Here is a 17,274-nt window from a genome sequence, read left to right on the forward strand (position 1 = left end):
CACATCAATAGATATGACAGTGTTCATACCAAATTTTTAACACTGGCAACATCTAGGAAGGGGCCTGGGATAGAGTGAGTGATCACAAGGAGCTAAAGTATGACTTACGCCACTTGAATGTTATTTTTCTCAGTTCAACCATTTTCTCTAGGCATATATTTGTGCTATTTGTCTAATTAAAAAATAATGATGCAACACATATGACGGTGCCTACCACATAGCAGGTGCTCAGCCAATGCGGATTCAAATTTTTTCTTAAATTAGGAAAATATTTTACAAGAGTTAAAAATTTAAATATAGAGGGTAATGCAGCATGATGGTTCTATGACCAAGGTTTGACACACGAGAAGGCAGTAGATACAGATATGATAGACAGTGCCTGATGAACTATGGACAGAGGTTCATGACATTGTACAGGAGACAGGGATCAAGACCATCCCCAAGAAAAAGAAATGCTAAAAAGCAAAATGGCTGTCCGAGAAGCCCTTACAAATAGCTGTGAACAGAAGAGAAGCAAAAAGCAAAGGAGAAAAGGAAAAACATACCCATTTGAATGCAGAGTTCCAAAGAATAGCAAGGAGAAAAAAGAAAGCCTTCTTCAGCAATCAATGCAAAGAAATAGAGGAAAACAATAAAACGGGAAAGGCTAGAGATCTCTTCAAGTAAATTAGAGATACAAAGGGAACATTTCATGCAAAGATGGGCTCAATAAAGGACAGAAATGGTATGGACCTAACAGAAGCAGAAGATATTAAGAAGAGGTGGCAAGAATACACAAAAGAACTGTACAAAAAATGATCTTCATGGCCGACTGTGTGATCACTAACCGTGGGCCAGACATCCTGGAATGTGAAGTCAAGTGGGCCTTAGGAAGCAACACTACGAACAAAGCTAGTGGAGGTGATGGAATTCCAGTTGAGCTGTTTCAAATCCTGAAAGATGATGCTGTGAAAGTGCTACACTCAATATGCCAGCAAATTTGGAAAACTCAGCAATGGCCACAGGACTGGAAAAAGTCAGTTTTCATTCCAATCCCAAAGAAAGGCAATGCCAAAGAATGCTCAAACTACTGCACAATTGCACTCATCTCACACGCTAGTAAAGAAATGCTCAAAATTCTCCAAGCCAGGCTTCAGCAATACATGAACCGTGAACTTCCAGATGTTCAAGCTGGTTTTAGAAAAGGCAGAGGAACCAGAGATCAAATTGCCAACATCCGCTGGATCATGGAAAAAGCAAGAGAGTTCCAGAAAAATATCTATTTCTGCTTTATTGACTATGCCAAAGCCTTTGACTGTGTGGATCACAAGAAACTGTGGAAAATTCTTCAAGAGATGGGAATACCAGACCACCTGACTTGCCTCTTGAGAAACCTGCAGGTCAGGAAGCAACAGTTAGAACTGGACACGGAACAACAGACTGGTTCCAAAAAGGAAAAGGAGTACGTCAAGGCTGTATATTGTCACCCTGCTTATTTAACTTCTATGCAGAGTACATCATGAGAAACGCTGGGCTGGAAGAAGCACAGCTGGAATCAAGATTGCCAGAAGAAATATCAATAATCTCAGATATGCAGATGACACCACCCTTATGGCAGAAAGTGAAGAAGACCTAAAGAGCCTCTTGATGGAAGTGAAAGAGAAGAGTGAAAAAGTTGGCTTAAAGCTCAACATTCAGAAAACGAAGATCATGTCATCTGGTCCCATCACTTCATGGGAAATAGATGGGGAAACAGTGGAAACAGTGCCAGACTTTATTTTGGGGGGCTCCAAAATCACTACAGATGGTAACTGTAGCCATGAAATTAAAAGACGCTTCCTCCTTGGAAGGAAAGTTATGACCAACCTAGGTAGCATATTCAAAAACAGAGACATTACTTTGCCAACAAAGGTCCATCTAGCCAAGGCTATGGTTTTTCCTGTGGTCATGTATGGATGTGAGAGCTGGACTATAAAGAAAGCTGAGCACCAAAGAATTGATGCTTTTGAACTGTGGTGTTGGAGAAGATTCTTGAGAGTCCCTTGGACTGCAAGGAGATCCAATCAGTCCATCCTAAAGGAGGTCAGTCCTGGGTGTTCATTGGAAGGACTGATGTTGAAGCTGAAACTCCAATACTTTGGCCACCTGATGCAAAGAGCTGAGTCATTTGAAAAGACTGGGAAAGATTGAGGGCAGGAGGAGAGGGGGTCAACAGAGGATGAGATGGTTGGATGGCATCACTGACTCAATGGACATGAGTTTGGGTAAACTCCGGGAGCTGGTGATGGACAGGGAGGCCTGGCGTGCTGCAGTTCATGGAGTCGGACACGACTGAGCAACTAAACTGAACTGAACGTGGTGGAATTCATCCTTGATGTAAGTGCTCAATACAAGGAAGCAGGAAAGGGTGCATTACTAAGGAGGAAAAGGAATTTACAAAATAACCTAAGAGAGAAATTCAGGACCTCAGTGTAGCCACACAGAATACAGCAATGAGCAATGAGCAAGCACTTTCAGGAGAGCCTTGTGGAAGGGCGTGCGGTACCCACAGAACAGTCAGCTCACCTGTTGTCTTTGCTGAGGAGGCGGTGGACACCCCATTGAGCTCACTGGGACTCCTTTTTATGGGCCGTGGCTTGTATTCTCGCTTGGGGACGTTGGATGCAGCCGATATCCTGTGATACACATTTTAAGATGAGTCAGACATCTGATGAAAAATTCAAAGCCTCCAAACCTACATTTGTTCTGCCTTGTGGACCTACACATTTAGGTCCTAAGGTGATGGTCATGAAGGGGTTGGTTTTTACACATTGACCCTTGAGTAGCCCAAAGTGATGGCTTTGATATCCCAAATGTAGTTTTTTGGCTATATGCAGACATACCTCATTTTATTGCACTTTGCAGATATCTGCTTTAAAAAAAAAAGAAGAAAGAAAGAAACAACTGAAGGTTTGTGGCAACTCTTGGACAGCAAGTCTCTGGGTGCCATTTTTCCAAGAGCATTTTCTCACTTTGCATCTCTGTATCCCATTTGATAATTCCCCAAATATTTCACACTTTTTCTTAGTTATCCTATCTTTTGTGATGATCTGTGATTAGGGATCTTTGATGTTTACTGTTGTAATTAATACGGGCCCCAGAAACAGTGGCATGTGAGCTGGCAAGCTTAATTGATAAATGTGTGTTCTGACTGTTCTACCTACCACCTCCAGCTGTTCCCCCATCTCTCTCCTTCTCCTTGGGCCTCCCTATTCCCTGAGACACAACAATATTGAAATTAGGCCAACTGATAACTCTATAATGGCCTCTAAGTCTTCAAGTGAAAGTCTCATATCACTCACTTTAAATCAAAAGCTAGAAATGATTAAGCTTAGTAAGGAAGGCACATTAAAACCCAGGAGAAATCAAAACCTAGGCTTCTTGTACCACATAGCCAAGTTGTGGATGCAAAGGAAAAATTCTTTAAGGAAATGAAAAGTGCTTCTCCAGTGAACACACAAATGATAAGAAAGCCAAACAGCCTTATTGCTGCTATGGGGAGAGTTGTAGGGGTGTGGATGCAGCTCACGGATGACTTTGGGGGGTTCAAGACTTCGGTGAAGGAGGTCACTGCAGATGTGGTGGAAAGATTAAGAAAACTAGAAGTGGAGCCTGAAGACGTGACTGAGTTGCTGCAATCCTCTGATAAAACCTGAATGGATGAGGAGACGCTTCCTATAGAGGAGAAAAGAAAGTGGCTTCTTGAGACGGAATCTATTCCGGGTGAAGATGCTGTGAAGATTGTTGGAATGGCAACAGAGATTTAGAGTATGACATGACTTAGTTGACAAAGCAGCAGCAGAGTTTGAGAGGGTTGACTTCAATTATCAAAGAGGTTCTACTGCGGGTAAAATGCTATCCAACAGCACTACCTGCTACAGGGAATTCGTCTGTAAAAGGCAGAGTCAACTGATGCTGCAAACTTCATTGTCTTACTTTATGAAATTGTCACAGCTGCCCCAACCTTCAGCAACAACCACCCTGATTATTGAACAGCCATCAACATGAAGGCAAGATGCTTCACCAGCAGAAAAGATTGGGACTTGCTGAAGGCTCAGGTGATGGTTAGCATTTTTAACAATAAATATTTTTAAATTAGAGTATATATTGGGTTAGCCAAAACATTCATTTGGGTTTCTTCCATAAGGTGTTACAGAAAAACCCCAAAACAAACATTTTGGCCAACCCAATACATAGCGGGTTGTTTCTTTTTTCCTTAGACATAATGCTATTTCACACTTAAAAGACTACAGTTTAGCATAAACATAACTTTTATATGCACTGGAAAGCCAGAATATTCATGTGACTCACTTTACTGAAACATTCACTTTATTGTGATAGTCTGGAACCAAATTCTCAGTATCTCCAAGGTATGTCTGTATCTGTAAAGTATTTTCTCTCATAAAGTCTCTGAGGCATCTAGCAAGTACCAGGGATGAACTGGGCACTCAACAATGTTCACTTCCTTCTCTTTTTCCTCTTATAAAGATAGAATTAGGAAAAGACACACATGTGAGCAGGAGATGAACTACCTGCCTTCGAAAGTGGATGATTCAGAGACTGGGCACACCTTGTGTCTTCCTTTTATAATTGCTGCATTGATTTAAGCCAAAATCCCTCCAAATTTACTCACTATGATAATCCCATGTAAAACAATTATTTGTTCTCAAATTTGGTCAAAAAAGGGGGTAGTACTGCAACCCAGTATTTCAATTAATAGGGTTACTAAGCATGACATCACTGATTTTCAGAAAACCAGATAACATGCTCATCAGTAAAGTCATAAGGAACATGGCAATCTTTCTTTGACCATTTGGGGGCATTTTTGGCTCATTCAGTATCAGAGTCAGTATTATAAACATGCCCTGATATTTCTGCTGGGGAAGTAAAAATACATCTTGTTCAAGATAATTACATACTATCTGGAGGGCTTCCCCAGTGGGTCAGTGGTAAAGAATCCGCCTGCCGATGCAGGAGATGCAGTTTGACCCCTAGGTCAGGAAGATCCCTTGGAGTAGGAAATGGCAACCAACTCCAGTATTCTTGCTGAGAAAATCCCATGGACAGAGGAGCCTGGCAGGCTACACTCCATGGGGTCACAAAGAGTCAGATTTGACTGAGTGAGTACGCACACAAGAACCTGCTGTATAGCACAGGACTCTACTCAATGCTCTGTAATGGCCTACACAAGAAAATAATCTAAAAAAACGAGTGAAAAGTGTTAGTAGCTCAATTGTACCCAACTCTTTGCAACCCTATGGACTGTAGCCTGCCAGGCTCCTCTGTCCATGGGATTCTCCAGGCAATACTGGAGTGGGTAGCCATTCCTTTCTCTGGGGGATCTTCCCAACCCAGGGATGTATGTATATGTATAACTGATTCACTCTGCTATACACCTGAAACTATTAATAATACACATTGTCTGAAGACCATCTCACTCCTCCCCACACCCCTAGATGTTGGGGAGTGGCCCTATACCATCCCACCTTCAGCTCAACTCTCATCATGTCAGCAATGAAGACAGGACCGCTCTGAAAGGGCTGAACTCCAAGGCAAGTGTGCAACCTGGGTTGCCCTAAACACAGGTCATGGAATAAGGGACTTGAGCAAAACGAGAAAGGAGAAAAGCTGCCAGACCTCCTTTCCAGGTTCTGTCCTATTGGACAAAGTCATACGGTTATTATCTCAGCACAATCCACACCCAACCATGAAAGCCAGTGGAAGAAAATGCAACACAGGAAGGGGCAGTGGGAAGGGGGAACTGGGGAGAAGATAGAGAGATGGATTTCTGACTTCAACTCTGCAGCCCTCGTCTGGCAGTCAATGGGGAGGCACTTACCTCATCTGTAGCTTGCTCTGCAGCTCCTGCAGAATCTCTGTGGACTGTCTGTGATAATCTAAAGCGGCCTCAACAAACACGGCCAGCTGGCTGACTTGTTCTACCTGCGGCACAAGTGGAAAATGACTCCGTGGAGGCCAGCGCCAGGGTCATGTTCAGATAGAGGAGACTAGTGACCCAGACCCAGCTTTTCAGGAAAGACCCCCACCCCACCACCACCACCAACCCTGTCTGCCTGGGCTCTGGTCGATTTTGTTTCATTTCATCACAAAGTAATAATCACACAGGTCATGGTAGAGAGCTAGACATGCTAGAGAAACATGTCCAAATCTAGTTTTGATTATGAAGTTGCTTTAACTCAATAAAAAAAAGTCTGTTTTTCCAATTAGATGATATTCTCTGGAGATGTGTATGCTATAAAGCTAACGGATCTGAAAAAGTAGAGATAAAGCTTTTCCAATGACAACTCAAGCCAACATTTAGTAAATGAATTTGCTTCCTTAGTGAAGTGTCTCTATGGGCAATTTTGAACTAAGTCACATCAAGAAAGTAAGTAAATTAAGCTGTTTTCAGGCTTCCCAGGTGGCGCAGTGGTAAAGAATCCGCCTATCAATGCAGGAGACACAGGAGATGCAGGTTCAATCCCTGGGTTAGGAAGATCTTCTGGAGGAGGAAATGGCAACCCACTCCAGTATTCTTGCCTGGAGAATCCCCATGGACAGAGGAGCCTGGTGGGCTACAGCCCATGGGGCCACAAAGAGTCAGACACAAGAAGCAACTGAGCAGCGCACAAGCTGTTTTCAGACAAGGAAAGAAGCCAGGGAGCAGGTCGCGCCCCAGGGCGAAGATATGCCAGCCCCCTATATGTATTTATTGCCATCAGCACAAAATAATTTCCCGGAAATAAACAACCCAAAGGAATGAACTAGGAAGACTCTGGTATCTCTCTTTCCCATGAACCAAGACATTCATGAAATTTGAGACCAAATTACAGGGGATGAAAAAAAAATCAAAAAGTTATGTTATATAGAGAGCCCCAAAGACGCGGGGATGCAAAATTTGAGGAAGAGACATCTCCAGTGGGGTATCAGAGCTCTGCCCCCAGCTTCCCTATATGTCTGGGGGGCTGCAACAAAAAAGAGGGATGAATGGAGCTGATTTCCACATGCCTCAGAGGAGGGACCACTGGGTGGAGGTGATGGGGAGGGAAGGGGTTCCAAGAGTGAATGCCGTGAACTCCAGAACGAGACAAAGCACAAAACCAAAATCAATCTCGCTCTTTCCTAAACTTCCCCAGAGTGCATACCTCATCTCCTTACTTCATTTCTAAGTAACTTAGGGGAAAGTCTGCCTGCTTAGTCCCTCCTACACAATTACCCTGCAAAACCAATCATGGGCTCCTTTGCCTTCAAAGACCCAAGCTATTTTCATTTTCAGTCACTGACTGTGCTTTATCTGTCTACACTTTAATTCTCCTTGCCCACGCACACCATTTTAAACACAGGCTCACTGTGTTTAAGATGTACATGGACTTCCGTTTGGGTCATTCTGTGATCCGCATCTGCACAATGAAATCCCATCATATCACATTTACATAACCACACTCTGTGGCTGGAAAAGCAACAAGCCTAAGCCTGAAATTTCCAAAAACCCAATAAACAAAACAAAGACAGCCTGGCCCCTGCGAAATTCTAAGGATTTAAGGTTCACATCTTTGGCTTTTACACACGCTTTTAAGTAAGTCCAGCACCATGGCCTAACAGGATCACAGCAGAATCTGCGTCAGGTTCCTTACAGTGCAAGAGCTGTGGCTGGTGTAACAACTGCACCACACTCCCCTGTCTTTAGTAAGGTTAATTTATATATATACATACATATTTTAAAAATTTTGTTTATTTGCTTTTGGCTATGCTGGGTCTTCATTGCTGCACAGGCTCTTCTCTAGTTGTGGCAAGTAAGGGCTACTCTCTAGTTGCGATGCACAGCCTTCTCATTGTGGTGGTTTCTCTTGTTGTGGAGCATGGGCTCAGCTGCTCCACAACATGTGAGAGCTTCACGATCAGGGGTTGAACCCATGTCTCCTGCATTGACAGGTGGATTCTTTACCACTGAGCCACCAGAGAAGCCCAACTCTTTACAAGAGTGTATTTTTTTTAATGTGAACCATGTTTAAAATCTTTATTGAATTTGTTAAAATATTGCTTCTGTTTTATGGTTTTTTTTTTTTTGCAGCCACAAGGCATGTAGGCTCCTAGTTCCCTGACCAGGGATTGAACCCGCACCGTCTGCACTGGAAGGCAAAGTCTTAACCACTGGACCACCAGGGAGGTCTCAGAAGTCATTTTCTAGGGGCTTGTGACTAAGCAGAAGCAAAACCAAAACCACATAACAGGTCTTTCACTCTTTGTTGGATGTGTCTTTCTACTAATGCAATACTTCCTAGATGTCTTCTTCCACATATCACAAGTCCCTTGATATGTCTATAAAATAACAGTTATAAATTCCCTAATGGCTAAGCAGGTAAAGAAACCACCTGCCATACAGGAGACACAGGAGACTTGAGCGACACAGGTTCGATTCCTGGGTCAGGAAGATCCCCTGGAGGAGGAAATGGCAACCCACTTCAGTATTCTTCCCTGGAAAATCCCATGGATAGAGGAGCCTGGCAAGCTACAGTCCAAGGGTTGCAAAAAGTGGGACACGACTGAGCACACACTCATTCATTCAATAGTAATAATAGTGGTGTGGAAGAGTTCTATGATCAAATAACTTTGAGAAACTGCCTTGTGTATTCTCTCTTAGGACTCTCTTAGAGATTAATTTTTCATATATTCATATAATCTGAACAGCCTTGTGATAAAGAAAACCTGTTTAGTTTTGGTTAACCCAGGGTTTCCCAAACTTATTTGACTGTGGAGACATTATTGACAAAACACAAACTACATCCTGCGGAATAAATTTTGGGAAACTCCACTCTAGATCAATGAAAAGCACCCAGGATTCTGGAATCTAGTCAGTCCACTTGTCCTGGAAGCCCATAGACAAGGGAGGGTTCCCAGGCTGGGCGTTTGTATCAAGAGAGCATACAGAATCCTGCAGATGCCTGCCTTCATGGAGCTGGGGAAATGGCATCTTTGTGCGGTATTTCTGGCTCTTGCCGAAGTCAAAGACCTACATTCCATTATGTCAAGTCATGAGGAATAAGCTTCTCTGCAAAGACAGAAGAGGAGCATGTTAACAGGTCTCCAGGTGATTCAGCAGCAGTGGGGGGACTTCCCTGGTGGTCCAGTGGCTAAGACTCCCCACTCCCAATGCAGGGGCCTGGGTGCCATCCCTCGCTGGGGAACTAGACCCCACGTGCCACAACTAAGAGTTCACGTGCCTCCACTAAACATTCTGAGCACCATAACTAAGACCCGGCGCAGCCAAAAACATTAAAATAATTGGGGAAAAAAAGGCCATGGAGACTGGGAACCAACTTCTGAATACCCTGTACCCCCACCTCAGAGCCCACTGCCGGGGGTACAAGGGCCCCTCTCCTAGGGGGTGCTGCTCCGGGCGCCTCTGAGGGCACTGGCAGTCGCAGCCTGACCCAGCGAAGGAACCATCCTAGACCTGCCCCTCTGGGCTCCTGGAAAGCTCAAGGCCCCAAATGCCTCCTGCTTGCGCCTGCGTGTAGAATAAGGAAGCTACTCGGCCCCCAGCCAGAGATGAAGCAATGCTTGATGTCTCAAGTCCCACTCTTACTGACAAGTCCCCCAGGGATGACAGTGGGGGGCCAAAGGGGACTCTTCTCGCATTCCCAACTCTGCCCCAAATCGGCAGGAAAACAGAGGCCGCTTTCCCTTAGGAGTGTTGGTGTGAACCACTCAGGTCCTTCTCACCACCCCTTCCTTCTTTCCACACCAGAGGAGGAGGAGGAGGCCTGTTTGATTGATGAGATCAGGGCGAACGGACCCTGTACTGGAAAGGCAAGAGGGTCTTGGCCCAGGAGGTCTGTTTTCTTCAAGAGAGTGGGTTTGTGAAGCGACTTTTCTGCTCGGCCCACCCACTCCCCGAGGGTGGCTCTACAGGCTAGACCAGGCCTGGGGGAGGCAGCTGGAGCCCAACGTGGGCACAGGCCCAAGCCGCCCACATGATTTTCCAGACGGTCCTGTCCTCCAGGCAGGGGGCTGGTTTGTCTTCCTTGTATGCCTGCCCCCCTACCTCTCAGTGGGGAGAATGTAGATGGAGAAGACAGATAGGCAACCTCACCTGGAAACCCCTACAAATGGCCCGTTGGCTAGAGAATCAAGGGGAACTGGAGAACATTTTCCAGACCTTTCCTCCTCAAAAAGACTGCCAGACCACCTGGATGTGGCCAGACACTGTTGTGGAAAAAGACAAGGCTGTCCCTTTCTGGGTCCCTTTCTTGCGGTTGCCACAAGAAGAGGATGAAGGCAGTCTTCCGGAGCTTCCATAATAACTTGTGAGTCTTCTTAACTGTAAACCTGAGAGGGGCAAAGTTAAGAGCAGCCTCCCTCTCATGAGTCACTCCGTAAATGGTAGCTCTCGTCACTGTCATCATCACCACCACCACCGGTCTCCTTAGCACTGTCATTATCTCGAGAATCAGCAACCACAGCACAGATGGGTAAGGACCACTGTGGTTAAAAACAGCACAAGGAAAGGTGGGAAGAGAAAGAGAAGAATCTCGTACCAAGGAAGCCTGCAAAGGCCTTCACCCTTTCTTTATTTTGATCTCTTCCCATCTCAATAGTCGATTTCCATGGAGATGTGAGCCCAGGTCCTAAAATGAGGGAGCAGACCCTGCTCCTCAGAGCTGAATGAAACCACCCCACCTATACCTGCTAAAGGAAACTTTAGGGGGAACCCTGAAATTCATGCCTCTGTGAGTCCTGAGTTACAAACTAGCCTTCTCCCAGGATAGCACGGGAAGGGGTTAACTCATTTGAGACAAGCAGAATACTGTCCCTGCCAACAAATGGACAAATGACTGAGCTTTTATAAGGAAGGGATTATTTCTGATTTTGATTGATACTAGAAGGAAAACTGAGGTCTCTTGGGTCAGCCACCAAGGATAGAGAAATTGATTCAGGGCTCCCTAATGGAGTACTTTGTAATAGCTTATCACAGATTATGAACGAAGGTCACGACAAAGCACATGGGTTAGACAGCATGTCTGCCTCAGAGTTTAAATCCATCTCTGAAGGGCACAGGGCTGGAGGGGCGATCTTTACTGCAGCCCAATAAGGAATACATGCATCTGATGCCTCTCAAAACACTCTCTAAATACTTCATTTTTGAATCAATATGGCAACCCAAGACAAAACTAAACCAAATGGCCTATGGTTTGGGGATAATTTCAAGGAAATTTTTATTTTTAAGGGAAAGCAAACAACAAGGGAAAACTGTTATACCGTTTCTCATTTTTCATAAAGTGTAAAAAAGAAAAAAATCTGATAAAATATTTAAAAGGAGAAATAGAATGGGCTTCTCAGCACTGGGGTCTAATGGACATGGGAATTTCAAATTGTTTCCTCCAGGATTGATGTCTGGTTACCATTGAACATAATCTTTCCTTGACATCACCAGGGCAGATAAGAGGTGCTCAGGAGACTTGGTTTGACTTGACTCAAAAGATGCAAGACCTCAATGCACCTTGTAATAAATTATTGTAAGTAGAACATAGTTTTGCAGATATATAAATCCTCTGACTTGTTCCAACAGGTTGGAAAGTTCAACAAATAGGACCAAAGTAATGCTGGGCTGAGGTGGCTCATGGCTTCACCAAGGCCAGGCTTAGGGCAGGAACTCCAAAGGGAGGCAGGTGGCCAAGCGTTCTTGAAAAATGCCAAATGACCTCTCATTGCCAAGGCAAAGAAGAGTGGCTTTCAACCTTCATGGTGTCCGCTTGGGGGTTACCATCCTGTTTAGTTTCATTTCCACCTGGTCTTCCCAGGTAGAAAAGCATGTGCCTGCAATGCAGGAGACACAGGAGACGTGGGTTCGATCTCGGGTTCAGGAAGAGCCCGTGGAGAAGGGAATGGCCACCCACTCCAGTATTCTTGCCTGGGAAACCCCATGGACGGAGGAGCCTGGTGGGCTACAGTCCATGGACGGCAAAGAGCTGGAAACGACTGAGCGACTGAGCGCGCACACAAAATCTAACTTTACTTGCACAAATAAAATAAGAGCCGGTGGCAAGAATCACGGTACAAGAGAATCTTGTATTTCTGAGGGATCTGTGTCAAGACCTTCACAATCCCCAAGTTCACAGGTACTACAAGGGTACAGCTGGTCATGCTTTCATATCCTGAAGGTTCACTGTGACAAGCAAAGGCATCGGAGAGCTGGATGATGACTGAGGCTTCCCATGAGCCAAGGAAGCTGCTCCTCCTCAAACATCTGCCTCACAGAGCACGTTTCAGTTTTAGCAAGACCGCAAATTACCATATTCTTGGGCTTTCCATTCACCTGCAAACCACCAATAGTATAGCCTCAAATATCACAAGGTCAGCTCTATCACACACTTCACCCAAGACAATCCCGCCTCCCCAAGGCTGACCTAAGCGCATCTCTGAGGTAATCCCAGGATAAACAGGACCCTCCCGAGATCTGAGATTTGAGTCAGGACTTGCTGGATGTCCGAAGCTATTTCTGAGGCAGGAGATAATGGTTACGGAAAATTCCAGAAATTTGTAACAACTAAGGCTCCCAAGCTCCTCAACATGCTGACGACCCTCGTCATACAGTCAACGCTTTCATTCACATTAAAGTCTCCTGTTTGGTGTAAATACTTACATCATTTTCTAAAAAATTAAACATGCTTCTTTCAGCCAACTCCTTTGACTCTTCAAATTTTTCTACTGCTTGTCTGACTTCTTCATCTGGTATCTTACCTACTCGCTTCTTTTTATAATCGTAATCCAGGCGGCGGCCTTCCAGCTTTTTCAGGTGGTGCTAAGAGACAAAGGAGTCCTTCAAAGAACTGCTACACAACACAAACAAATTGTTGGCATTATGAAAAGAGTCCTTGCTTTTTCTCAGCATAAATTCTAGGGGGCAGGACCCCACCTTATACTTCTTTTGCATGCACTCAGCATCTGTTAGCAGCTCCTCTCACTGCTGGTCAACAAGGAATATTTGTGGAATGATTGAATGGGTAGATGGATGGATGGAAGATAGACTGAATGAGTGTCTATATGGAACATAAAGACGCAGTATCAGGTTTTAGATTAATTTTCCAAGGTTCTCTATAGAACCGTTCAATTAAGTTCCATTAATTTCTAGGTAATTTCCAACCAAATTAACCATACTCCCAAAAATGTACGTTTCTTTTGGCAACTCCTCACTAAGAAGTAGATTATAAAGCACAAATTTCTAGTATCCTCTTGAATACTTAGGGATCTTCCATAAATTTCCCAAATAATTACAAAATAAGTTGAATAAACGCTATTGATGAATGTAAGGCACACAGAGGACCGAAAGTATGATCTCTTTAACAAAGTAGAACAATTTAGAGGTGTCCATTCGTGGAATCCAGTGCCTTTTGTGGTAGTAAGTTCCCCATTACAGTCTGTTTAAGCTGAGGGCTCTCGTGTCAGAAATACTATAGAAGGGATCACTATACAGGTCAAGGGAGTTTACAATTATAACCCCCTGGAAAGCAGATATTTGATATTGAAAGTATAAGTCAAAACAGACTCTCCCACTGAAGCATGTGGGTAGCTTGACTATTCTTTTTAGTGGGAAGCACTGGTTCTAACTTCTACAATGGTTGGGAGAAAAAAGTATGAGACAAAAAGTCAGAACCATCTCTCTTACATGTTCCGTGACTCTGGGCAAGTCTCTAAACCCCTCCATACCTCCACAACTATGGTTGTAAATGGGGACAACCGGGCTTAACCTGGCTACTTATGGGTGATGAAATGTCTGTAAAAGCTCTTTGACTCCAACAAGACCTTTTATAGATATGTCAGGCATATGTTAAATGAATGGGCTTCCACTCAGGAGGTCCAAGACACATAAAGCATAGTTAAGACTATGAAAAGCCTAATGAATATTGGACACAAGTCTTGATCATCTATAGTATTAGGTTTAAATGTATACAGTTTCTCCATCAAACCAGAGCTGAGTTTGAAAAAAATTATCTTTTTCATAGGGAAAAACATCTAAGGCTATGTGTATTTTGAACATTTATCCCACTTTCTATTTAGGATCCACATTCATATCCAGCCACCCTACTGAACCAGGTCGAGTGGAAGAGCAATGTCGTCCGGTGAAGTTTCTGTCTTTCTTCAAGGACAACAGCATAAGAAGAAAGGGCATATTATGTATTTCCACAAAGGAGGTGTTTGGTTTAAAGGTTCCGCATTTGGGAAAGATACCTTGGTATCCCCACAGCTCATAATGCCTCTTCTGTTCAATAATAATCTGTGAGCACAAAGGCTGTGCTAGTCATCGTGACTACAACAGTGAACAAAACCTGACTCCTTACTCCAAAGCACTTTCTCCCAAACAACAGAAACAGAGAAGCCGTGATACAGCACAAGGCGCACCTGATTAAGTCCAGCAGAGAACAAGAGCTTCCCACAGGGCAGAACATCGGAGCTGAGACCCGTGAGGTGAGATGGCTTAGCCGGGAGAAGTGGGGAAAAGGAGAACGAGAAAGAACAGAGAGAGTGCCCAGTGCCATGGGGACTGTACATAATTCAGTGAGGCTGGGCAAAGAGCTCAAGTGGGAAGGCGCTATCAAGCCCAGCCAGTCAATCAACAGAGAGGAGGAAGGACTGGGAATTGGGGACTAGGTGCTAGATCTTTACTCCCCGTGGGCAGCTCCTAGAGGGCTTGTCCCTTAGGAAGACCACTCTGGCTGCGACGTGGAGAGTGGACCGCAGGGGCCGAGATGTGAGGCTGGGAGTCAAGGGCTGCTGTGCTGATGTGTTTAAACATTAACCAGAGGAAGTCAATAGAGAGAAAGGGGAAGAAGGGAGGTTCTAGAGAGAGGATGAAGGATGTGGCAAAGGCCCTGAAGAGGTGAGGACGAAGGATTCTGGGGCCCAGTGGAGGACTGGCCTGAGGGAGCAACTACTGCTGCTGCTAAGTCACTTCAGTCGTGTCCACCTCTGTGCGACCCCATAGACGGCAGCCCACCAGGCTCCCCCGTCCCCGGGATTCTCCAGGCAAGAACACTGGAGTGGGTTGCCATTTCCTTCTTCAGTGCATAAAAGTGAAAAGTAAAAGTGAAGTCGCTCAGTCATGTCCGACTCTTAGCGACCTCATGGACTGCAGCCCATGAGGATTTTCCAGGCAATAGTACTGGAGTGGGTTGCCATTGCCTTCTCCAACAGAATAGACAGCAATTGCCCTGATATGGAAGAGGAAAAAGGAGGACAGCGGGAGTAAGGCTCTGAGCGAGGTGCTGGGCATGGGGTAGCAGAATGTTCTGGGAGTTCCTGAATGGATGCTTTCATTTTTCGTTCAACCTCGCCAAGTTCCCCTCCATAGCCCTTGGTCTCAGTGTGAATTCTAAACGTCTACACGGGCACCCCTGACTCTCCCCTGGGAAGCTCCGGGATACAGCCCAGGAATCTGCATTTCTAACACGAGATGATGATGCTATTGCTCGTCCTGGGACCACACCAGGAGAATCACTGGGCCTGAAAAAGAAAAAGGGGGATCTCCCCAAAGTTCAGATGACTTCCAAGCTGGTCCCCGGCTGCACTCAGATCATTCTTCAAGGCCCCAGGTGTTAGACTTCTGGGCAGCTCCTCAAGAGGATGCCCAAAGAAAGTCTCAGTGCAGGCTGTCCCTCCAGAATAGAAGTCCCTGGTGGAGTGGAAGTCTCAAGGCTGCTTTTGCACATCTGCCAAAACACCACCAAGCAAGTGGTGTGTGATTATTTACAGGTCCCTGAAAGCTCCTAGATATGCTCTGGAGGGCCATTTTTAACATTTTCCAAACACAAAATTGGGCTTCCCTGGTGGCTCAGATGGTAAAGAATCTGCCTGCAGTGTAGAAGACTTGGGTTCAGTCCCTGGGTTGGGAAGATCTCTGGAGAAGGGAATGGCAACCCACCCCAGTATTCTTGCCTGGAGAATACCATGGACAGAGGAGCCTGGAGGGTTACATTCCATGGGGTCGCAAACAGTCAGACACGACTAAGAGACTCACACCAACACTAAACACAAAATGCTGATTCCTAGATACTGATTTCCATGAGAAGTAATGGAAAATAATGATTCCTAGTGCAATGAATCGAAAGACGCAGCCTGGATGGGAGGGGAGTTTGGGCGAGAATGGATACATGCATATGCATGGCGGAGTCCCTTTCCTTTCTACTTGAAACTATCACAACATTGGCTATACTTCAGTATAAAATAAAACATGTTTTAAAACTAAAATAAAAAAGATTTGCGAGAGTAACACTGAAACACATACATTACCGTATGTAAAAGAGATAACCAGTGGGCATTTGCTGTATGACATAGGGAACCAAAGCCAGCCAGTGCTTTGTGATAACCTAGAGGGCTGGGATGGGGAGGGAGGTGGGACGGAGATTCAAGAGAGAGGGGACATGTGTATACCTATGGCCGGTTCATGCTGATGGACGGAAGAAACCATCACAACATTGTTATTATCCTCTAATTTAACATAAAAGTTAAAGCAATAAATAATAGATGGTGGCATTAAAAAAAAAAAGATGCAACTAGTACCGCATGATTTTGATGATCAAAAAACCAGTACAAAGTTCTGGAATCATTTTGTTATGTGAAAACGACTGTAGAAATAGGTGTCTTGAGCTTGGCTTCTAGCTGGCTTCAGTAAGACACAGAATAAAGGTCTGACTGTCCTGGAACTCTTTCCTGGTAAGCCAGGTTACCATAACTGAGTTATTATTTTACCACCCACAGTAAGATGATGTTTTCACTAAGTTGCTATGGAAACGTTCTAATGATTTTAAACAGTCTAAACATCATATTAAGTAGCAACAGGCAGATTTATAGCCTAGAAAACTTACCCCGATCTCTTTTAAATCTTTGTCTTGTAGTAATTGAAGCGGATCAATAAAAGTTTGCTTTACATTAATATCAAGAGAGTCTTTCACTTCAGCCATTAGCTTCATGGATTCACCAACTTCTATCAATGCACTGCCTTCAACAGGGAATACAAACAAAAAAGGCTCTTTAGCAGACTTCAAATCTAAGTGAACCAGTGATATTTATTTAACTCCTTCCCCAAAGTTTGTGATGATCAATGATGTGAAATAAGGTCCTCAGTCTGGGACCTCTGAATCTTGACCCAGAGAAAAGAAAATGTTAAAATAAGAAAGTCTTTCTATTTTACACATTTTCCTCACTGCTTCTGCGCTTTTCACTGCAGAGAATTAAAACCAAAGCTCCAACAGACTGAGG

At 44.5% G+C, this 17,274-nt stretch overlaps 1 protein-coding gene across 6 annotated transcripts in view; it reads right to left on the reverse strand.

Annotated features, from left to right (window-relative positions):
- The window catches only part of SH3GL3 (SH3 domain containing GRB2 like 3, endophilin A3), a 106,878-nt gene that overhangs the window by 26,208 nt on the left and 63,396 nt on the right, over positions 1–17,274 (reverse strand). For 5 of the 6 annotated variants that reach the window (XM_018066198.1, XM_018066197.1, XM_018066202.1 and 2 more), the window contains 4 exons: positions 16,881–17,014; positions 12,662–12,820; positions 5,858–5,961; positions 2,545–2,654 (listed from right to left, as the gene is read on the reverse strand). In XM_018066198.1, coding sequence (XP_017921687.1) covers positions 2,545–2,654; positions 5,858–5,961; positions 12,662–12,820; positions 16,881–17,014 — 507 coding nt within the window. The remainder of the gene's footprint in view (positions 1–2,544; positions 2,655–5,857; positions 5,962–12,661; positions 12,821–16,880; positions 17,015–17,274) is intronic. The other variant, XM_018066199.1, reaches the window with a different exon arrangement.

This window comes from Capra hircus, chromosome 21 (genome assembly GCF_001704415.2).
Source record: "Capra hircus breed San Clemente chromosome 21, ASM170441v1, whole genome shotgun sequence".
Classification (NCBI taxonomy): Eukaryota; Metazoa; Chordata; class Mammalia; order Artiodactyla; family Bovidae; genus Capra; species Capra hircus.